This window comes from Balaenoptera borealis (genome assembly GCF_965194805.1).
Source record: "Balaenoptera borealis genome assembly, chromosome: 13".
NCBI lineage: Eukaryota > Metazoa > Chordata > Mammalia > Artiodactyla > Balaenopteridae > Balaenoptera > Balaenoptera borealis.
Window position 1 is genome coordinate 3,417,299 of NC_138870.1, and position 22,613 is coordinate 3,439,911.

Genomic DNA, 22,613 nt, shown 5'->3' on the forward strand with positions numbered 1-22,613 from the left:
CTTGACGCGTGTTTTTACATTTCAGAAATATATCAGACGAATTCCAGGGAACATTAGCTATTGGAATCTCGGAGTTAGCCTTATACATTTGTAAGATAGCTTAGGATCAGTGAGCTTGCAGCATACAGACGAGAGTGCCCAGGCAGCAGGAGACGGGAGGAAGCCCGGCCTGGCCTGGGAGGGCTGCACGACAGAAGGGGGCGGCGAGCCAGGAGCCCAGACCCCACACCCAGTGTCTCAGGACACTCCCAGGGGGGCACAGACCCTCTCCTGAGCAGGGGTGGGCAGAGCCAGAAACCTGCCCAGTGTCCCCAGCCCCGTCTGCCTCCGCCCAGGTATCGGCTATGCCTCCCAGACCATTGTCATCCTCCTCAACATCTACTACATCATCGTCCTGGCCTGGGCCCTCTTCTACCTCTTCAGCAGCTTCACCACCGACCTGCCCTGGGGGAGCTGCCGCCACGACTGGAACACAGGTGAGGTCACCTCCACCTGCTCTGCTGCGGTGACCAGGAGAGGGACTGTCCCCATATCCTGGTCCCCAGGCCCCCATCCTTCCCTTGGGACATGCTAGAAATCTGCCAAGGAGGTCACGGAGTTCTTATGTCAAAGATAAGAGCGAGAGTCCACCAGCATCACAGGAAAAATATCACAGACTTTTTCAAAAAAATTCATGTGTTCAATCAATGTATTATGAAGATAGAACTGACTTCTTTTTGTGCCGTTTAGCCCTTTATGGATTTTGATTTGAAACATGGTTAGTTTGATATATGTATATATTGTTTTCTCATTTACTTGTTCTTCATGTCTTCTTTCTGATACTATTTTAGGTCTTTCCAACTCCCAAGTCATCTGGATTTAACCAGGGATAAGCTGTTTTGTATGGCATCAATATAATTTACCATAGCAATTAATTTTCTCCCGTGATTTTCTTTTAAGACAAGAGCCTCTATGGCGACAGAACCACTAAGTCTAATGAATTGAAAGTAAATGTTAAATTAAAAATAAAAATTAAAAATCTCTAAGGTAGTGCTGTCCCAAAGGACTACCTGCAGTGATGAAATGTCCTTTGTACTCTCTGATACGGTAGCCACTGGATACATGTGGCTATCGAGTACTTGAAACATGGCTAGTGCGTGTGAGGACCTGAATTTTAAAGTTTTTAGTTAATTTAAATTAATTTAATGTAAATAGCCACACGTGGCTGGTCACTGCCCTACTGGACCGCGCAGGGGGACACTGTCCTGCTCCCAATGTCCAAACACCTCTCATGCCTGTCAGTGAGGTCCTACCTGTGCCATGATGAATGTTTTCTTGTTCAGATAAGTTACTCAGTTCTGAGCTAGAGTGTGAATGTTTTACTCACTTGCCAGGGAAGTGGTTTTGCATGTTTATCCTGGTGTTCAAGGCCCCCTCGCCCTCATATTTTATGCTGTCTCTCCAGGCTTTCATTCCCTTGTCACCACTTTGTCCCACTGCTTGTCAAGTGAAAAGTCAAATCTTGGAGGTACCGCCCCTGACACCCCAAGATCTGCTAGGTTCTTCTCAAGTGTGTCTGTTAGTGCCTACCCTGGCCCCGGCCCTTGACTGTGGCACTCACCCCGCTTTTCCTCTGTTTGTTGCAAGATCTTGAGGGCAAGAATGGTGTCTTCATCTCTTCACCTTTTACACTTAGCATCATGAGCTCTCAAAAAATATTCATGGAATGAATCAAGTTTTTAAAATCTGTTTTATTCTAATATTTTCTTTATTATGTGTTTTTTCTTCCTTCCCCCTTCTTTCCTTCCTCCTTTCCTTCCTTCTTCCCTCCCTCCCTCCCTCCCTTCTCTCTCTCTCTTTCTTTCTTCTCTCTGCACTAAAATCCGCCCTAACAACCAGCTTCTCAGATGGGGATTTTATCCAGGTCTCAGTGCAGTTCCTCGTGTAGAAAGTTTCTGCCTTTCTGGTGCCCAGGGGCTTGGCCTCAGGCCATCATCAGGCCTGTGTGCTTCTGGTTGGCTTGGCAGGGGAAGCACCTCTGAGGCAAATTCAATACCCAGGGCTTTGGCTCCATGACATTTTGGGCATTTCTCCTGGTGAGTCTGGAGTCCTCGGAGCCTAGCGTCTTGAGTAGTACAGGACATCCCATCCTGTCCGGAAGAAACAGCCCTTTTGGGTGTGCTGAGGCTTCAAGGAAAGTGACTTGGTTTGGAGGAGAGAGGGCTCCGCTAATACCCCGTGGTTCGGCAGATGTGTGTGGAGCCCCGGCTCTACCCCAGGCTCTGTTCCAAGTACCGGGGACATGCGAGGTGCAGAAACAGAGCTCCTACCCTCGTGGCTTTCATTCTAGCGGCAGAAGACAGACCAGAAACAAAATCAGTGCATCCCATGTGTCATGCTAGAGGCACTGATGTGCAGAAAACTAAACGGGGAGGAGAGACTGGGAATCTTAGGGGTGGGGCGTAATTTTAAATAGGGTCCTCGAGGAAGGCATCTCTAAGAAGGTGACGCTGGGTCATGCTCTGAAGGAGGAGGGCGTGTGGAGGCAGACACTAGGTAGGAGAAGCACCAGTACAGAAGTGGGATGGCATCCGGGGGGCAGCAGGGCAGGTGTGGCTGGAGCAGGTGGGCGGGGGGCGGGGCAGTAGGAGAAGGGTGGACGGAATGGGGCCTTGGAGGGGATGATGGGGTTTGGGCTTCTTTCTCTGAGTGCGATGGGAAACCCTGTGGAGGTTTCTGAACTGGGACATGACACAGAGTCATGACATGACTGAAGTTTGAGCAAAGCCGCTCTGGCTGCTCTCTGGAGATTTGATTCTGGAGGCAAGAGCAGAAACTGGGCCCATCAGGGAGCCGGGAGCCGTGGTGACCTGCACCAGACTGGTGGTCATACCTGTAACGGGAAGGGTCAGATCCCAGATTTTCTGAAGGTGGAACATACACAATTTGCTGAGCTGGATCCCAGCCTTCACTCCATCACAGACAAGCGATGACGGGCCATTTCTAAGAAGATTAGCTTTCTCGTGTGTACAGTGGGGAAAACGCTCTCTGTCTTTATTGATATTTCCCAGGATTATTGTCCTAATAAAACGTAAAAAAGAGTGTGAACACTCTGTGAAAAGTCCATAGTCGCAGACGGGTAATTAAGAGCCGCTATTTATGGAGTGCCGGGCGGTCTCCTTTTCATTTACTCCACTTATCAGTCCTACACTGGGATCTCCTCATGTACATTTATTTATTTAAATTTATTTATTTATTTATTTTTGGCTACGTTGGGTCATCGTTTCGGTGCACGGGCTTCTCACTGCGGTGGCTTCTCTTGTTGCAGAGCACAGGCTCTAGGCGCATGGGCTCAGTAGTTGTGGCTCGCAGGCTCTAGAGCACAGGCTCAGTAGTTGTGGCACACGGGCTTAGTTGCTCCGCGGCATGTGGGATCTTCCCGGACCGGGGCTCGCACCCGTGTCCCCTGCATCGGCAGGCGGTTTCCCAATCACTGCGCCACCAGGGAAGTCCCCTCGTGTACATTTAGAGACCACGGAAGTGAGGCTTAGAAAGCCACACAGCGAATAACCGGAGGGGGGCAGGGATTCAAGCCAGAGTCTTCTGATCTGTACCTGGGCTCTTAGCCCTCAGCTACGTCGCTTCCCTGGAAGGCATCCTTATTGTTCCTCAAAGGTCGTTCCTCAAAGGCCACTCTCTACAGGACAGTGGCCCAGAAATATTCGTATGTTTGAAGCTGATGGCATGCAAAGCATCTTTCCTGAAGCCACCTGATGGTGCTTTAATGAGAATGTGCTACACCCACCCCACCCGCCCCGCCCCGGCTCCACCCCGGAGAAGTGGGAGAGGGTGCAGTGGCTTTGTTGAGGTTATTGTGTGTTTCGTTTTGTGTTTTATTATGAGGCTGTTTTGTTTAGGCACCTTCAGCCCAGATACCTTGCTTCCCAGTCTCCTGAAATTCCGCCCCACTCTCTGCTCATGTCACATACTGGCCGGTGACGTTTCTCTCGCCCCCCGCCCCGCCTGGGACCCCTGGCAGAGCATTGTGTGGAGTTCCAGAGGCCCAGCAGCTCCGTGAACGTGAGCTCCGAGAACGCCACCTCTCCCGTCATCGAGTTCTGGGAGTAAGTGCGGCCCCTTCGCCATAGCAGTGTGGGCGGCGTGTCCCACAGACGGGCGCGGGGCTGGGGACCCTATGGGCTGCAGGGGACGAGTTTCTGCCTCCTCCTTTGGTGGCGCCGTCACCCGAGTGGCTTTTTCCCACCACGCCTGTATTTGTGGTTAGGGCAGGACTCTTCCCGGGGCTCTCCTCGCGCTGGGCCTGCGTCGCTCCCCCGATGTGGGTTCGCCCTCCCCTACGGCTGCATGTGTGTTGCTTCTACTGCCCCGCCCCGAAATATTGGCATTCACCGAAGGCATGATTCCTAATATCAAAACGTCCTAACCCTCCGGTTGAGAAAATATGTATTCGCACCCCCTTCTCTGGGTTAAACTGGTCCTCAGCCTGCCAGAGCAGACCTACCTGGGAACAGTTTGTCTTCGCCTCCCTCTCTGTCTACTCCCATCTCTGGGCAAAGCAGAGCCTCACGGATCAGAGTGAAGGAGCCGACAAGCCTTCGAACCAGAGCGGGAGGCCCGGCTCCGCTGCCCGGACGAGCTGAGGCCAGCGGCACAGGTGGAGCCGCTCACCCTTCTCTCCCCAGGAGGCGGGTCCTGAAGATCTCGGACGGCATCCAGCACCTGGGGGCCCTGCGCTGGGAGCTGGCCCTGTGCCTCCTGCTCGCCTGGGTCATCTGCTACTTCTGCATCTGGAAGGGGGTCAAGTCCACGGGCAAGGTCTGTGTTCAAGGGCCCCAGGCCCCTCCCTTCCCTGGACCACCCTGCTCCCCCCGGGAGGCTCAGCCACCCAGGGGTTCCCCAAGTTGTACCTAGTCGGGGATGGGAGGGAATGACCCCACGAAGATTTCACGTGTCTCTCTTCCTTGATTCTGTGCCTTTCCTGGATTCAATGGTATGTCCTTCTGGTATTTGGGGAACTGGAATGGGAGAGAGAGAGAGAGAGGCAGGAGGGACACGTGGGGAGGAATCTGATCTTGGAATGCACCATGCGTGTGGGCACAGCGCAAACTGAACACGGTTCACGGCTCCCCATTTCATACAGCTGTTCTTTGGGAAAGCAGTTCCGTTGTGACTATTAATCTCAACATGACTGTCCGCCGCCCCGAGACCCTGGGGAGACTCGTTGCCCTGGCGTGCATGAGGGCATCCCGAGTGCTCCTGGACTCCTGCCCTGGCGGCCTCTGACCAGGCTTCCCTCCTAAGCTGGCTGCCGGGTTGTGCTAAGCTTGCGAGCTCTGTGGGGACAGGGGTCACGTGTGACAGAGCTTTTTGTCCCTGACGACCCTTGCCACTGTTCTAAACTTCTTGTTGGGAGCATGCCTAAGTTCGCTCAGTCACTCAGCAGATATTTGCTGGGTGTGTGTCAGGGAGCCGGAGGGAGGGAGGGCGGGAGGGAGTGGCCGAGGGCTGCGGACAGAGCAGCTGCGGGGTGAGGGTGGGGGGGGGGCGGGGGGGGCACAGAAGGCGAGCTGGTGACCTCTGCCGTGCGGCTGGCGGCTCCTCACCCCGCCCCCCCCCCGGTCCCCCCACTGCTGGGGCTGCCCCAGTTCCTTACCTCCTCCTCTGCCCCTTGGCCAGGTGGTGTACTTCACAGCCACCTTCCCTTACCTCATGCTGGTGGTCCTGTTGATTCGAGGGGTGACGCTGCCTGGGGCCGCCCAAGGAATTCAGTTTTACCTGTACCCAAACCTCACGCGTCTGTGGGACCCCCAGGTAAGACGCAAAGACGGGCCGTGCCTGTGCTCTGCGGGGCACCTCTGCTCCTGGACAACCCCAGGCATCCACACTGAGGGGGGCGTCTCCACACATCTCCCCCTCCTGGGTTCACAGCTGCCAGGGGACCCAGGGGCCCTGAGGCCCTCGTGGTGTTTTGTAGTGTTTCTGGGGGGCTGTAAATGCGTCCTAACAGCCTTTCCCCCAGGCTCTCCCCTCCCACTACCTGCCATCCCCTCTGGGCGTCTCCTTTCCTATGGAGCAGCCTCTCTCTCTCCTGACCCTCCACTGGCCCCTCTGTCCCGCCCTCTGCCCACGAGGCCCGCTCCTGGCCATGGCCCCTAGCCCCTCCCAGGGCCAACTGGCTGGTGCTGAGTTTCCTGTGTGCTGTCCAGAGGCCCCCGGCCCTTCCCTCCCGGCCCTTCCTTCAGGGTCCACCCTCCGGGAGGGGGGGGTGTCTGCTGACCGAGGGTCTGGACGTCAGGGCCTGTACTGAGAAGCCTCTGCCGGGGTCTCGTCTTCTGTTTGGCAGCCGTTTTGAAGGCCGGCAAAGCCAGGAGGGGGCCGAGGGTGGAGAGGCCGTGGGTGAGCGCAGCCCAGAGCCCCGCCCGGCCCGGCTGCGGCCTGTGCCCGCTTCCCTGGCAGAGGTCACCTCCCGGAGCCTCCTCCTGGGCTGGAAGGGCTGTGCCCCTGAAAGGGACGCCCAGCTCAGGGCGGACCAGAAATCGAACGGCTTTCCATACATTTTTATAGTAAGGCAGCGGCACTGTCGCTGCTGAGAGGTGACAGGGGGCAACAGAGGAGGGGACAGCCCCCCAGCTCCCTCCGAGGCGGGGACTGTCCCCACGAAGGCAGTGGCTCCCCTTGTGCAGGATTTGGGGTGGCTCTTCTCAAGCCTCCCAGCGCCCCCGGACGAATTACGAGCTCTTCCATCCTGAGTCCAGCGGCTGCCAGGGCTCCCAGAAGCAGCAGACCACGCGAGCCCGGAAGCCTCCCCCGCCTCGGCCCGGGGTCTTTCCCCACGACATCCGGTGGGATGTGAGCTCTCCCTCCCGCCCCCGTTTCTGAGACCGATAGGGACACAGGGGCAGGCACCTTGTCGCCGCGTGGACCCAAGGGCTGCAGTCGGGCCTTGGAGCCAAACTGTAGAACCGCAGCTGCTGAAGCGAGAGAACCCCCGACGTCATCTCTGCAAACTTCTCGCTGCACAGATGAGCAAACAGGGCCCAAGGTCACGTGGAAGGAACGGCAGGCCGGGGCCCAAAGTGCCGTGGTGGATCGCAGGCAGCAAGCAGGGGGTTGCGGGGCAGCAGAGCCCGGCGAGGCCTCGGAGGCCGGGTGTGGGTTCGGCTTGGATCCCTCACGCAGGAGGGAGCCGCTGCGGTTCTGGAGCAGCGGTGTGAACCGGCGGCTGAGCCACAAGCCGCCTTCGCCTGTAGATCAGGCTGGGAGACAGGCAGGTAGAATGAAAGAAGAAAGGGAGAGAGGGTCCAGCGTCTCTGGAACTGACCTATGGCTTCTGTGATCGATGCTCTGTTTGTCCTGACCAGCTATTTAGCTAACAACTGCTGAGCGCCCGCTATGGCCCTGGCATCGTTAAGAGGGTCACATGCATTATTTTAGCTAATCCTCACCGCTGACCAATGAGGTATTCCCATCTTATAGACAGGAAATTAAGGCCTAGAGAGCTTAAAGAACTTTCCATCCGCACACCTGCACCTGGAATCCAGGTCAGCATGATGACAAGTCCCACAGGTTTTACGGTCTCTTGAAGGCAAAGTTCTGTCTGCTCGTCTTTGTTTTTCTCGCAGCTCATTCATTCAGCAAAGATTTATTGAGCATCTATTTTGTGCCAGGTATGTTCTAGGTGTAACGTTTGCTATGTAATAGCTGCCGGCAAATATGAAGAAGGTGGACCAGAGCGCCTTCAACTCTGAGAGTTAAAAGGCCGTAATTCTGTGTCTGGGTTACTGCAGGGAATAAGACCTCTTTCAGTCTTCTCTCCAGGACACCATCCTTCCAACCTGGGCAGCTGCAGGTTGTGCAGGCAGCGATGTCTTCAGAATCCTCTGAGCCCAGGGAGGGAGACGTTCCAAGAGCCAGGCTTGGTCCTGAGCTTCCGAGCAGACTTATTAACGGCTGGTCCTGGCCTCCTGCTGAAGCCCGCCTTTATGTCAGGGAGCAGAGCAGCCTCTGCAGGGCGGAATGCCCCCCGCCAGAGCCCTAATGGAAAGTAGTTGGCGCTCCCCAGGAAGTGTGACAATGCCAACCTGCATTTGCCTGGCACTTGAGAAAGTTGCAAAATTCCTGCAGCACAAAGACCAGAGTGCCTCTCTCGGCCAAGCTCTCGGTCTGGAATGGAAGCCAGGCAGAGACACTGCTGGGTTTATCTCATCGGCCAGGCTGCTGTGCGGTGGGGGATTGCTGCCTCTCCCGGCCCCCCCAGTGCCGTCTCTTTCCCACTGGGGAGCGGCCCCGGGAGACTCCGCTGGTGCAGCGTGTGCTGAGTCCTGGCGCTTTTTCTTTCCTTCACCCTGACCCTTTGTTCCATTGCACTTTGGTAGATCGATAAGGACAGGGGCTGGGGATGGGGTGTCCAGAGAGTCCCTGTTGAACACCTGAAATCTCTACCTTAAGCTCTCTAAGGAAGGGTTTATTTAGGGAAGGAGGTTGGAGCCATTGATTAGAACAAGTCTTTTTATTTTGATGTCATGCCTTGAAACCTATGGGACCTTATTATTACTGGAAGGTGAGTTGCTTCTTTAAAATAACAGCAAGAAGAAATAGGCCAATAGCTGACACGTGTATTATGTGCTTACCGTCCGCCAGGCCCTCCCCTAAGTGCACAACACAGTTTAGTCCTCACACGAATCCCACGAGTTAGGTGTAGCCTCATGTTACAGATGAAGAAATTGGAGCTTAGAAAAGTTAAGAAATTTGCCCCAAACTACAAAACAAGCATGGAGGGGGAGCTTGGGTTTCATCCCAAGTCGTCTTTTGGGGGTCTTCTGCCTTAATCACCATGATATACATTTCCCAAAGAATATGAATTATCTGGGAGTTTTAAGGGCTGATTTTTATTATTCTAGAATTAATCCTGAAGTGGGATAGGGAACTAATATTTCTTTATGTGTTAGGCATTTTACATACATTATTTTATTTTTATTTGTTATTTTACCCATTTTATTTCTTAATATACCCATTTGTTATTTTACTTGTTATTATACCCATTTTCCTGATGAGAAAATTGAGGTTCAGAGAGGTTAAGTGATTTGCCTAAGATCACACAGCTAGTTATTAACAGAGTTAGGAACTGAACTCCGTTCAGTTTGACTCCAAAGCCCAGGCTTACATACGACTGCCTTCCTGAAAATAGAAAACGTAATAGTCCTTGGGGTTGAAAACATCTTTCCTGGATCTTCTAGAAATTCTCTCTTCCTCTGTCCCCCCTCCAAGACCTCTTTTTAGCCACACTCCCTGAAGCGTTTTTCACTTGTATTGTCGGGCAGTGTTCTGCGCCAGCCAAACACACACTGGAGCTTTGTTCCCGAAACCAGGGCTCCTGGACGGGGCACGTGGCAGGTCGCCTGCGGTGGGAAGAGAATGGCTTGCCCTGCTGTCCTCCGGCCCTTCCCGCGGCCCCGCGGCTCTCCCGCCCCAGCAGGCTGGCCGGGAGCCGCTGCGCGGAGCCGGCTCACCCGCCTCCAGCCAGTCTGAGCCCCGCACTCTGAACTCTCAGGCCTCCTGCTGCCTTTTCCTCCGTTCTCCTCAACCTCTCTTTCCAACTCGGTCTTAGTCTCTCCCCCTCCGGGCGACGTGACCTGCCAAGTCACAGTTTTTCTTGTTGCTTCTTCCCAAGCCCACGTCTGCAACACTTCCTAACCGTGGGATCTGCACGTGCGCAGCTACGGAACATCTCCGAGGAAACAAGAGTTTCCTGCGTGGACGGCGGGTCAGGCTGCAGCCTGGGCCCCGCCAGGCATGGGGAGTAGGCCTCCAGGGCCGCGTCCTGGATCACCGGCCTGGAGAGGCCTCCCCGGCCCTCCATCCCAGCCTGGTGGGATCCTTCCCGTACGACCTTAGAACCTCTTGCCACACCAACCCACGCTCGGGGCTGCGATAATGAACAAAAGGGGACAGTGACCTTCAGACCAGAGGCCACTAGGTCTTCCTGGGAGGACTCTCCTCACAGTGTCTGGGGCAGGTTTAGAAGAGGAAAGGGTTTGAGACGTTGCAAAGGAGCGACCAGGCTCCCCGAGGCACGTCCTCGGCCCGGGGCGTCCACGGAGTTTTGTGGCCTGTCCTCGGCCTCTCTCCTTGCGTTCCTGCCCTTGCTTTCTCCAGCTTCCGAAATAAATTCCGAGACCCCCCTCTCCTTTCCCCATGATAATTCTTCCTGAGGTTTAAAAAAGTTCCCCTTGGTGTTTTCGACCTTGCCTATTTCCTTGCTGGCCCTGGCTCCTCCCTTGGGGTCTTCCTCTGTGCTTCCTGCCCCGGACACCCAGTCCCTGGTGGCAGCTCCTGCCTCCCTAATGCCCTGGGGAGGGGGGTCCCCGTGGGCAGGAGGGGCAGAAGGTTAGAGACAGTCTCCCCCTGTCCTCACCCTCTTCCCCGCTCGGTCTGCATCCCTGCAGAAATGGAAAGCGAGCAGGAGAGAGTGCCCGGGGTGGATGCCAGGTCTCAGGGGCTGGAAGGCAGGGGTTCCCCCATCTGACTGTTCATTAGGGTCGCCCAGGAAGCTTGGAAACAATACAGGTTTCCGGGTTCTCCTCTAGGCCTAGTTCAGGGTCTCACCTGGGGATGCTGGCTGACGAGTCTCTGTTCTGATGCTGTCAGCTGGCACGGGTTCCCTCGGACTCACCACAATGCCGAAGAGAGTGGGCATTTGGGGGGCTGAGTGGTGAGAGAGGAGGGAGGTTAGGGGTGGTCAGGACGGTTAGGGATGTGGGGAGGGAGCAGGTAGGGGCTGAGGAGCCGTACACAGAAGCAGCTGAGGCTTTGGTGCCCGTGGGCCCTGCGAGCCCGATTTTAGTGGAAGGAGAGCAGGGTCCTGTTTGGGGGCTAACGAGAAGGGTGGACATGAGACAAGAAATGGGGACCCAAAAGTGTTAGGACACCAGCCTGGCGATGTCCGCGGCCACGGTTTGGTGCTCAGGTCCCCTGAAGGCAGGCGGTGCCCGGGGAGGGTCTGTGGCCCCAGGACCCCACCTCCTGCGGGTCTGCAGCACCGCGAGTCCCGTTCGCCTTGATCTTCTTTCTCTTTGGGATGTTATTCTAGCTGTTAAATCTAAATCATAACATTCACAGGCTGGGCCAGCCAGCTGAGATAATAGCAAGAACGGCCATACCCTATGTTTAGCTGAGAGCCATCTTCCCCCCAGGGAGTACAAAGCCCTTTACAGATGACTTCTGTTCATCCTCTTGACTCCCTGTGACCTGAGGCTCACTCTTCCTGTTTTGCAGAGGATGTTGAGGCGCGAGGGGCAAAGCTACATGCCCGTGAAGGCACTGATGCAAAGGACCCACATCCCCGCAAAGCCTGTCCCTGGGATCCTTCCAGTCTCGGCACACTGCCAGGGGGGCCTGGGGCGGGAGAAAGTGGAGGTAGCGCCCTGGGCTTTGTTTCCATTACAGAAAAGACGGGCCAGGCCTCACTTGGTTCTAGAGCACCAGCGCATCGGCCACCATCGTGGGTCCTTTAGTCTTTCTCCAATGCCTGATGCCCGTGCCATGCCGGTGGCGCCCGAGGAACTCCGTCTAGGGGCCCGGGAAGTCGAGCGCGTCAGCATAGCATGGCCGCGGGGCTGCCTGCACGGGCTGGGGGCAGGGGTCTGCCGTCCTCAACCTGTGCCTGGCCTGGCTGCGGGCCCGTGTGGTCCGTGGGGCCCAGACCACCGGGCTCCCCTGAGGCACAGCTTTCTTGCCTTTTCCCTGCGCAGGTGTGGATGGACGCGGGCACCCAGACCTTCTTCTCCTTCGCCATCTGCCTGGGGTGCCTGACGGCCCTGGGCAGCTACAACAAGTACCACAACAACTGCTACAGGTGAGCGGGGCGCGGGCCCTGAGCGCCCATCCCTCCAGGTGCGCTAGATCAGGGGAGATTTGGAGGGTGCACCAGCTCGTGGATTTCCCTACGCCCCACCTGCCTTCACGCCATTTTCCAACCCCCCAGGGCTGCCAGGTGGTGAGAGGAGCCAGTGGCCGCATGGGCGAGGGATTGCTTCCCCCAGGACGGGATGGTGATGGGTAGCCGGGAAACCCCAGCAGGGCCCAGCCCGGGGCTAACGAGGGCAGTGGGCACAGGTGGGCAAGCAAGCCGGCTCGGGTGTGACGTCATACAGTAGAGCCCGGTCCCGCCTGCCCTGTACCTGCGCCCCGGCAAACACTGAATCCCCTCCCTGTGGTTCCCTCGGGCCCACCTGGTTCACGTCAGAGAATTTAAGCTAATTTTAGCATTAGCTAAACAAAATCTCGTCGTGCGTTTCAAAATTGAATTTAGGTGAGTAAGGAGCATCTGTGGCTTGGGTTCTCCGCGCCCCTCTCCTCTCCATTAACGTGCCGGCATGGGCTGGGTCATGGGTAGAGTCCCAAGAGGGGCAGTGGCAGCATGACGGGAAAGGGGAGCTGTGTGGCCATGGGTAATGTTTAGATTCTGTTACTTCCTTAGGGTCTCATTCTTGCAGGATGACCGTGGGTTTAGTCCAAGTCTGAGCCCATGGAGTTGGGGGGACAGAACCAGCCCCTTGGGTTCCCTCTGCCCCTGCCAGGCGGGCGGCGTCCCCTGGGGTTCCTGCGTCCCGGCCTGAGGCGCTAGCTGCCCCTCTGACCCTGCTGTCCCCACCTCCCCGCCCCGCCCGCAGGGACTGCCTCGCCCTCTGCTTCCTCAACAGCGGCACCAGCTTCGTGGCCGGCTTTGCCATCTTCTCCATCCTGGGCTTCATGTCCCAGGAGCAGGGGGTGCCCATCTCTGAGGTGGCCGAGTCAGGTGGGTGGTGTTTTGGGGGGTGGGGGTGGGCCTAAGACAGGGGACTCTGTGAGCTTTGCTTGAACCTTCCCCAGCCGCCTGGATCTGCAGGCATTCCTATTGTCACCTACACTGTGGGTGACGTCTCAGTGGCTGCGTCCTGGGAAGACCTGGGATGGACTTGAACAGCAATTCCAGCTTCAAAAGGCGAACGGGTGTGCAGAGAACTTTGTCCTCCCCACCCCGGCCTCCAGCTCCTCACCCTGGAAGCAACCAATGTTACCAGGTTCACGGTTTTCCTTCCAGAAATAGTTTAGGCTTTTATGAGAAAAAGAATGCACGCACATCTGTACATACACATTCAAACACGCGTCCGTATTACTGTTTCTGTTTCTTACACCTTGTAACAACCAAGTGATAACGTGCTGTGTACGTTGTCCTGCATCCTGCCGTGTCTCGTTCCCTTTAAAGTGTGTCGCAGAGGTAAGTTGACTCCCGGCACATGGAGTTTCCTCCTTTAAGTGCCTGCCTTCCCACCACGCGGTGCTGCTCTCGCTTTTAAATAAAATCACGGACGGGTCCCCCATCCGGGTGAGCGGCCAGTGTTTGCCTTGCTCACCCCCTACGCCCGCGGACCACCCACGTGCACCTGTAACAAGATGATTTTGATCGTGGGGTTCACAAGCTCCCCCTGTCACACAGGGTGCCGAGCAATGGGAAACTGACATCGCTGGTTCTTATTAAGAACGATCGTGTTTCTCTTTTACGAAGCACCGCTCTGTGCCAGGCTTGGTGCCATGCGTTCGCTGGTGCGTGGGGCGGGTCCCAGCAGCGTGGGAGACGGGCGGAGGAGCTGACCACCGTCCCGGGTCCCTCGGTCATACCCTTCCTTTCAAAGGAAGCTTCCTATCGAGGACCCGGGCACTGGCATGTGACCTGTTCCTGCCGTGTGAGCCAGCTGAGGGCAAGATTAACGTGTTTGAGAGGATGTGTGTCGTGGGTATTCTGAAACTCACGCCAGCTCACTTGCTGTAGGGTGACAGAAAAGGCTCGGGGCGCACAGGTGGCCAGCGGTGGCCCCAGACCCAATCTAGTCTTGGAGGTATTTTCTTTGGAACTTTATGGAAACCATACAGCACTTGCCTTAAGGGGGCACGATGGCTCCAGGTCTGTCAGGCCCCACCACTCCCTCCTTTTACACTGGGGCGGCTTCACAAACGTCCGTGGCCTGCCTGGCCCCCAAGCTCTTTGTAAGTTTGAAACCTCTGGTTTGAGGGCAATCGATCTGGAGAGTGAGCCCTCAGGATTTGAGGTAGAACTTACAGAAACGCAGGTGATAGACCCCCTCCCTCTTTTCTTTGGAATATCCCTTAGAATACTCACAGCCTTTAGGTTCTGTTCCTGCCAGTGAGAAAACAGTGGGCGGTGCCTTGGAGACTGGGGACCGGGTCGAGGGTTGGGTGGCTTCTCCTGGGTGAGGACGGTGGAGGCGGGTAGCTCTGGGGCTTCCGCTGTCCCGTGTCCCACACTGGGAAGCCCACCTTGGGGTGGCACTGGGCTGTGTCCCTCTCTCCCTGCCGCAGGCCCTGGCCTGGCCTTCATCGCCTACCCCCGGGCTGTTGTGATGCTGCCCTTCTCGCCCCTCTGGGCCTGCTGCTTCTTCTTCATGATCGTCCTGCTGGGACTGGATAGCCAGGTATCGAGAGGTGGCCACGCAGAGCCCGAGAGACGGTGGTGTGTGTGGGCTGGGGGCAGGGAGCAGCGGGCATGACCTTGAACTTGATGCCCTGAAGGCCCTTAAAACAGCTGGGGGCTGGGCGAGGGTCAGGCGTGGATGCCCTGCCAGGGAACGAAGGGAGCTTTGGAGGGTGGGTCAGCTCTGGAGCTGTCAGGAGGCTGGCAGGGCTGCCCCCGGAGCGAGGCGCCAGCTGGTTGATGGAGCTTCTCGTGAGGGCTCTTGCCCTCCAATTCTTCGCCCTCTCATCCAGTTTGTGTGTGTGGAAAGCCTGGTGACGGCGCTGGTGGACATGTACCCCAGTGTATTCCGCAAGAAGAACCGGAGGGAGGTCCTCATCCTGGGGGTGTCTGTCACCTCCTTCCTCGTCGGGCTGGTCATGCTCACAGAGGTAAGGGGCTGGGTGGCTTGCAGGTGGGGCCCGGCGAGGAGGAGGAGCCCAGGTGGGTGACTGCCACCTGGCAGGGGGAGCAGGCCGCTGTGGTTTCAGGTCACCGCCTTCTGGGCTTCGGGGCCCGGGGGCCCTGGTCCTTTCCCACCCCAGGAAGCACTGACCACCTGGCTGTGGGCACGGCTGAGGGGTGCTTTGGCCCCACGGAAGCTGAGAGGTATAGAAGTGTTGGGCTGGGAAAAATCGCCTCTCCAGCAAGATCCCATGAGTTCCCAGGCAGCTGACCCACGTTCCAGGGACAGACTTCAAAGGCAGCAAGGGAGCCCTGGGGTGGGTGACATTCTGAGTGATGTCTCAAGGGAGAAGGAGGGAGATGGAGCTCGTCAGCTTGATGATACCCATGACGGCCCCTATCCTGACCCTCTGCCAAAAATGCACACTGTCCTGGACTTCTGGGTCAACCCCTGCGTGTTCTCAGGGATGAGCTAACAATGGCTGTTTCATGCATCTTCCTTCCAAAAACAATAATCAAACATTATTATTGTCCCACGTCTGCCGAGTGCTTTACAGCTTTCAAAGTACACTCTCTTTTACTCTGTCTCCTGTAATCCTCCCCACCTCTGCTCTGTGCCCCGGGGGGGCCTGTTTCCTCTGGGTAAAGCTCTGTCTGTCTCCTCCCGGGCAGGGCGGTATGTACGTTTTTCAGCTCTTTGACTACTACGCAGCCAGTGGCATGTGTCTCCTGTTCGTGGCCATCTTTGAGTCCCTCTGTGTGGCGTGGGCCTACGGTGAGTGACTCTTCCCGTGGTCCTGCCCAGGGCTCTCGGACAAAAGAGAGACCTCACTGCTCACACCCACCTTCTCCTCAGACTCCTCTCCCTCCCAACCTCAAAAATCTCAAGAATCCTACCTACATTGCTACCATTGGAAAAGCCCTCCAGAGGTGGCTTTGTCTACCCTCCTGGTGGGCTGCTCCCAGACCACCCAGGTGGGCCCATGTCCCGTCCTACCCAGAGCTTTTCAGCCTTTAACAACCTTGATCATCGGAAAGTTCCTGCCTTTGCCTAAGCCAAGTTCTGCCCTCTGCTGTTTATGCCAACGAATCCCATCCAGGAAAGAGTCTGCCCCCAGCAGGGATTTGAGAAGACAGCCACGATGTCTTTTACTGACTGGTCCCTGCCCTTCCTGGTTGGTGTGGTCCCCATCCTGATGTTTTGGATGCTAAAGGATGTCCTTTCTCCCCCTTCCTTCTCTTCTTCGTGGCAGGAGCTGGGCGCTTCTATGACAACATTGAAGACATGATTGGGTACAGGCCGTGGCCCCTTATCAAATACTGTTGGCTCTTCCTCACACCGGCTGTGTGCACAGTAAGATAACCTCCGGGAGGAAAGCCAGATGAAGGGAGAGAGATGGTAGAGCAGGAGGGTAGACGGGCCGTAGCCCTAGAAGGCACTTCTCCGTGGGGACTGAAAATCATTTAAAAGTTTCATTCATCCTCCTGTTGGGTTCTAGAAAATGCCAGCAGGATAGATTCTTCCTTTCCATTTCACAGAAGGATAAACTGAGGGCCAGGGCTGTCAGACTCAACCCCACAGTGTGAGTCTAATGTGGCAGGTGCATCGGGCTGCTGAGAACAATACTGATAAGCACCGAGATAACAACAGCAGTTCCAGAGCACTTACTTCCTGCTGGGTACCAAATGCTTTACACGTTTAACCCAGTCAATCCTCACAAGAACCCCACGAAGTAAGAATTACCATTATATTCACTTTTCAGGTGAAACGAAAGCCCCAGAGGTTAAGCAGTTCACCCAAACTGGAAGGTGGCCGAGAGCTGGGGCTCAAGCCCAGGCAGCTTGGCTCCGGAGTCTGGGCCTGAGCCACTGAGCGCTGCTGCTCTGGCTTTACCTGTGTCAGCAGCGCCCACTGTGCGCCAAGTATGATGAGGCCGGGGGGACCCAGGCATGACCCCCGCCATCCAGGTGCTCACGGCCAGGCACAGAGCCATGTCCCAGTTGAGGATGCCCAGGGGCACGGGGACCCTGGAGGGACAGGATGGGTGCCCCGGAAGTACCTCCTGGGGGTGTGGATTTTGAGCAGATGTGGATGGAGTTGGGAGGCAGATTGGCCCAGCTGGTCGGGGGGACCCATGCTCCCCCAGCTGCATCTCTTCTACTCTCACCCTCAGGCCACCTTCCTCTCCTCCCTGATCAAGTACACCCCACTGACCTACAACAAGAAGTACCTGTACCCGTGGTGGGGCGATGCCCTGGGCTGGCTCCTGGCTCTCTCCTCCATGATCTGCATTCCCGCCTGGAGCTGCTACAAACTCAGCACCCGCAAGGGCTCTTTCAGAGAGGTAGGGAGCTGGCGGGGAGGAAAGCAGTCAGAGGATGAGCCGGGGTCCCCTTGTTGGCAGGTGGCCGCCTGCCTGGGTAGAAGCTGGCACACGGGAGGGCCAGGGACCCTGGTGTGGGGTCAGAGGGACAGAGGGAGTGCTGAGCAGTCTCAGGAAGAGACAGGTGCCTCCAAGCACCGCTGTGGTTAGGGTGTTGGCACCTGGAGAGCAGGCTTGGCACCTCTGGGGAGGCAGCGATGAGGGACGCTGGCAGACTGGGCCCCTCTCCGGCTCATGACGGACCCCTCCACTCTGCTTGCAGAGAGTTCGCCAGCTCACGTGCCCAGCTGAGGACCTGCCCCAGTGGGCCCGAGCGGAACCCTCTGCCCTGGCCACGCCCAGGACGTCGGAACTGGAGTCTCACTGCTAGGGGGCAGGCCCTGGGACAACGGGCCAGTCAGCCTGGCTGTGGGGACAGTTGCAGAGGGAAGGCACAGAAGCAGCCCTGCTGTGCTTCTTTGCCACGCACCACCCGGGATAGACAAGATAAGAGGGGACATGCTGGAATCCACCTCTGAGCTGGGCATCTCCCACCCCCACTTCCCTGCTCCAGGGGTGGCTGGACAGGTGTGAAAGGCCAGGATCAAGAGCATCCCCTTTGGGAGGGGCCTTGGGAGGCTGGGTGAGGCTGCAGGCGGGGGCGGGGTGGGGAGAGCTCTGTTTGGCGCCCTTCATTCCATTAAATCCACGTTCTTCCCACCAGCTGCTAGCAGTTCCGCCTGGTTTCTGCCCCGCCCCACCCCCACCTTGCTGCCTTGCCCACCTCCTCACTTTAAAGTGGGGCTTTAGGGGCTTCCCTGGTGGCGCAGTGGTTAAGAATCCGCCTGCCAAAGCAGGGGACACGGGTTCGAGCCCTGGTCCGGGAAGATCCCACATGCCGCGGAGCAACTAAGCCCGTGTGCCACAACTACTGAGCCTGAGCGCCACAACTACTGAGCCTGTGCTCTAGAGCCCACAAGCCACAACTACTGAGCCCTCGTGCCACAACTACTGAAGCCCGCGTGCCTAGAGCCCATGCTCCGCAACAAGAGAAGCCACCGCAATGAGAAGCCTGCGCACCGCAGCAAAGAGTAGCCCCTGCTCGCCGCAACTAGAGAAAGCCCGTGCGCAGCAACGAAGACCCAACGCAGTCAAAAATAAATAAATCAGTTAATTAATTGAAAAAAAAAAAAAAAAGGCGATGGAGGGGAGAAGGAGGAGGCACCTGAGCCCCCACTGGAGGAAGGAGGAGGAGAGCAGCTGGGCTTCTTCCTGCCCGATTTCCCCTGCCGTTTCCTTGCCTGACCTCGCCTGTCCAAACTGTGCGCCCGCCAGGGGCTTGGTGCCAGGGGTACTAGTTGCCAGCAGGGACCGCGGGCGGAGCAGGGCACTACCTGGCTCGGCCAGCAGAGGGAGCCGCTGCCTCGGGACCACCACGCTGCTCCGCTCGGAAGATGGATAGATGCGGATGCGGCACCCCCGGCGCGGCCACGATGGCGGCGCACCGCGGGGACCTCCGCTCGGCTGCGGGGCCTGAGCGCGCAGATGCGCCCAGAGAGGAGCCAGGTGGGAGGCAGAGCCTGTGCGACCTCGGGGTCAGCGGGTCTGGCCTTGGCCCCCGCCCCCCCCCGGCGCCCACAGGTGTGCTCCGCAGCCTGGCTCTGGGCAGGTGCCTGGAGGGGGCGCGTGTGTCTGCGGCGCATGGGGGAGCGGGGAACACACAGCAGCCCTTCCCCCGCATGTCTGCCTGTGTCCCCACCTCTGTTCATGTAGCTCTTCTTCCGGAGCTGTTCCTGGCAGGTGCAGGGCATTTCCTGGGTGATTTTCTTACGAGTCAGTTAGTGGGAAAATGCACTGAAGCCTTCAGGTTTTGATTCTTTCCTGTTGGGAGAGTTTATTAAAATCGGTGACAGCAGCCCTGCTGTGTGTTGGCCTTGGTGGTTCCTTCCTGGACGGTGGCTGGGCACCCCCCAGTGTGCCAGGAGCAAGGCAGTCCTAAGATGGGAGAAATAAGTCTGCTAGAGAAACGTGTGGGCCTCGAGGTCCCACACCTGGCGTCTCCACCCATCTGAAGACATTTGCAGGACACCTATTACATGGTGCTGTGCTCAGGACTCACAAGGAGCAAAAATAGATACATCTCTTGAAGGACAAAGGATGACAAACGCTATGGAAGAAAAGCAAGGTCTCTAAGAAAGAATAAGTGGGCATGGGAAGGATCCTGAGGACTTAGGGTTGGGGGTCTGGGAAGGCTGTTCTGAGGCTGAGGTATGTCTCTCTCTCCATCCTATCAAAGTTGCAGGGATCTGCTAGGCCGAGGGAGGGAGGCGAGCAGTTCAGTCATGGTGATTTGAGCCCTATTTCGGAGCTTCATTGATGGTGCGATACAGTGTGAAAGTAACCCGTGGGCACCAGGATCAGGAGATACGGCTTCTAGTCCTCACCTGCCTCGGACCTGCTGTGTTTCTTGGTGGGATTCAGGTCTTCTTTTTTTGCAGATGGAGGTAATACCAGGCACCCCGCCCACACACGGGTTTGTTGTAGGGCTGGATGGGGTCATGGGTGTGAGAGCCCAACCGTGAGGTCATGAGACCAGTGGAGGGATGGCTGACGGGGAGCTGCTCTAAAGGCCAGGGGTCACGTCAGGGAACGGGAGCAGGAATACCCAGACGTGGCTTTACCCCCTCAAAGGAGTAGTGGGGGCAGGGCCGCTTTCTGTCCCCTCTCCTGGAGCTCTGCCTGGAAGGGCAGATTCGGATCCTGCAGGTCCCAGAGGAAGAAGACAGAAAAGGAAGGGGAGCCCTTTGTCTAGAGGCCACACCTGTCAGAGAAGAGCACATCATTTAGCTTCTATTCACCCGAATTTTCTCATCTGTAAAATGGGCTAATAACTCCTACATTTCAAGGTTCTTGTGAGGCAGGCATAGAGCCTCAGGGCACGTGATAGCTGGAAGGAGAGGGGAGCGCAGCGGTACCCGGAGAGTTAGGACTGGAGCCCATGGAGACTGGGGGGCCACGGAGGGGGCGCTGAACCCGCCAGGCTGCCGTGGAGCCTCAGGCCTCAGACTGTGCTCAGATCACACCCAGGTCTCAGATCCACACACGTGCACACACACAGTCCCTCACTCTCCTCGGATGAATGTGCATAGACCCAGACTCAGATCACACCCAGGTCTCAGATCCACACACGTGCACACACACAGTCCCTCACTCTCCTCGGATGAATGTGCATAGACCCAGACACCGCAGTCTGCCAGGCGTGCCCCTTTACAGAGGCTGGCAGGCCTGGTTTAGGTCTATGTGCTCTGTGACCTTGGGCAAGTTCATCAAGTTTGCTTGTCTATAATATGGGAATAGTAGTATTTACATCACTGTGTTGTCAGAGTCCAGTGGAGGGTGTAGGGACAGCTGCCTTGAGGACATATTTCAAGCAAATCCACCCTATTTTCCATGATTCCACCCTCCCCCCACCCCTGCATTGGGCTGTCAATGAAACAGAAAAGCCCAGAAAGAGCTCAGCGACATCCTTGCTGCCCCCTGGATCCCCCAGCCCCAGGCATCAGGTTGCATTAGGCCCCAGAAAGAAGGCTACGCATTTATTAACTAAGCATTTTTGCTAGGAGGCAAGAGAGAGGAAGAGCTAAAAGAACCCTGCATCCTGTGGCCTGAGAGTCTTGCTCAGCACCAGCAGTTTTGTCCAAGAAAAGCAAGATATGAGTCCTTCCAAGCCCTAGTCTATCCCCTGTTTCTGGGAGAGCAATGCCCTTTCAGAAGAGGGAAGGCTGAAATCAAAATTTCCCTCAACTTGCATCCATCCATCCATCCATCCTTCCATCCTTCCATCCTTCCATCCTTCCATCCTTCCATCCTTCCATCCATCCTTCCATCCCTCCATCCTTCCATCATCCATCCAAATGCCTACTCTGAGCCAGCACTATATTAAATGCTGGAGGCAGAAACAAAGAATTATGAAAAGTGACCCCTGCCCTCTAGATACTCCTGGTCTGGGAAACAGTTTGCTGCAGTGGAAAGCAAAGATTTTTGGAGCCAAGAGGCCCAGCTTCAAATCCCAGCTCCCTCATTTACCACCAGTAAATGAGGCCTTAGGACACATCATTTAGCTTCTGTTCGCCACAGTTTTCTCATCTGTAAAATGGGCTAATAATTCCTACATTTCAAGGTTCTTGTGAGGACAAAATGAGGTGACATGTAAAGCACCTGGGCTGAGTTAGGTGCTCAGGAACTAGCTTCCATGCCAGGCCTTCTAAAAGTGTGCACGGGTTAGAAGATGACTGTGGTGAGGAGAACATTCGACGGGTTTCACTGCAGCAAGATAACGGATTCATTATTTCATCTTGACTCTGGGCCCTCCCCAGTATGGAAACAGGCCGGTCTTAGGTAGGCTTTCCAGGTAACTTAGGGAGCCCTACCTGTTGTAAAATGGGGTCTCCTGCCCCCAAGAGTTCACCAGTTGTTCTGAATGCCCAGTGGGGGCTGAAGCTGCGGGGTTGGGTGGGCTTGAGTGAGGGAGTTCAGGTGTTAGAGGGAGGCGAGGTCAAACACGGCAGCTCTTCTCTCGTGAGGTGAAGGGGAGGTGACATGTATATCCCCAGGTCCTCGCAGAAAAGCCCCACACACGGTAGGCATGAAGTAACATTTCTGAATGAATGACAGAGCTAGGAAATTCACCCTCTGCCCAGCGTGGTTTTCTTCCCTCTGGCGCCCCTTCCCGGAGAGGCTGAGTCTTCCATTCTGAGTAGCTGCAGCCAGGTAACCACACGGACTTTGGTGCCCCTCTGCAGCGGGCTGTACAGTTGACACATGGCGGGGACAGGGACAGGGCATTGCAGCAACGCGATCACTCCATCCCCGCCGAGCGCAGGGGAAACAGAGTGTGAATTCTGCCGGGGGAGCCCTTCTCTGCCCGAGCCCGCCTGGCTTCTGGACTGTTCTGGTTTCCTCTCCACGGGGAGCCTCAGGGAGATGCTGAGAGGGACCTGAGAGACACTGAGCGGGGGGTGCTCGATGGAAAACTACAGACGGAGACTCGCGCTTCACACCCCAGCCCTGCGGGGAAGTTCTAGAACACACAGGGGAAGAACAGGCAAAGGGAAATTTCCCTTTCTCCTCACAGCTTCTCCTCCCCCCACCACCTGGGCCCGAAGAAGCGTCTTTATTATCCGGAAGGGGGCACTGTCTATCCTGAGTGAATGGCCCCGGACGGTCCTGTATGAGCAGCGTGAGGACATCTCAGAAACAGCGACGAGGACCCGTTCTGGAGAAGCTCACCAGGCACGTAGGGGGGACGCAGATGTTTATTCCACAAGCACCAGTTC

General features: G+C 56.6%; 1 protein-coding gene across 8 annotated transcripts in view; it reads left to right on the forward strand.

The window, feature by feature from the left end:
- Positions 1-19,192, forward strand: part of SLC6A13 (solute carrier family 6 member 13) — a 34,222-nt gene extending 15,030 nt beyond the window's left edge. For 2 of the 8 annotated variants that reach the window (XM_082349094.1, XM_082349098.1), the window contains 13 exons: positions 336-476; positions 4,019-4,103; positions 4,683-4,815; positions 5,677-5,811; positions 11,751-11,854; positions 12,672-12,796; positions 14,359-14,471; positions 14,764-14,901; positions 15,055-15,231; positions 15,587-15,689; positions 16,168-16,268; positions 17,062-17,259; positions 17,561-19,192. In XM_082349094.1, the coding sequence (XP_082205220.1) occupies positions 336-476; positions 4,019-4,103; positions 4,683-4,815; positions 5,677-5,811; positions 11,751-11,854; positions 12,672-12,796; positions 14,359-14,471; positions 14,764-14,901; positions 15,055-15,231; positions 15,587-15,689; positions 16,168-16,268; positions 17,062-17,259; positions 17,561-17,668 (1,661 nt within the window). In that variant the 3' untranslated portion in view covers positions 17,669-19,192. Of the gene's footprint in view, positions 1-335; positions 477-4,018; positions 4,104-4,682; positions 4,816-5,676; positions 5,812-11,750; positions 11,855-12,671; positions 12,797-13,190; positions 13,259-14,358; positions 14,472-14,763; positions 14,902-15,054; positions 15,232-15,586; positions 15,690-16,167; positions 16,269-17,061; positions 17,260-17,560 lie in introns of all 8 variants that reach the window. The other 6 variants (XM_082349097.1, XM_082349096.1, XM_082349095.1 and 3 more) reach the window with 6 other exon arrangements.
- The last annotated feature ends 3,421 nt before the right edge of the window (positions 19,193-22,613 follow it).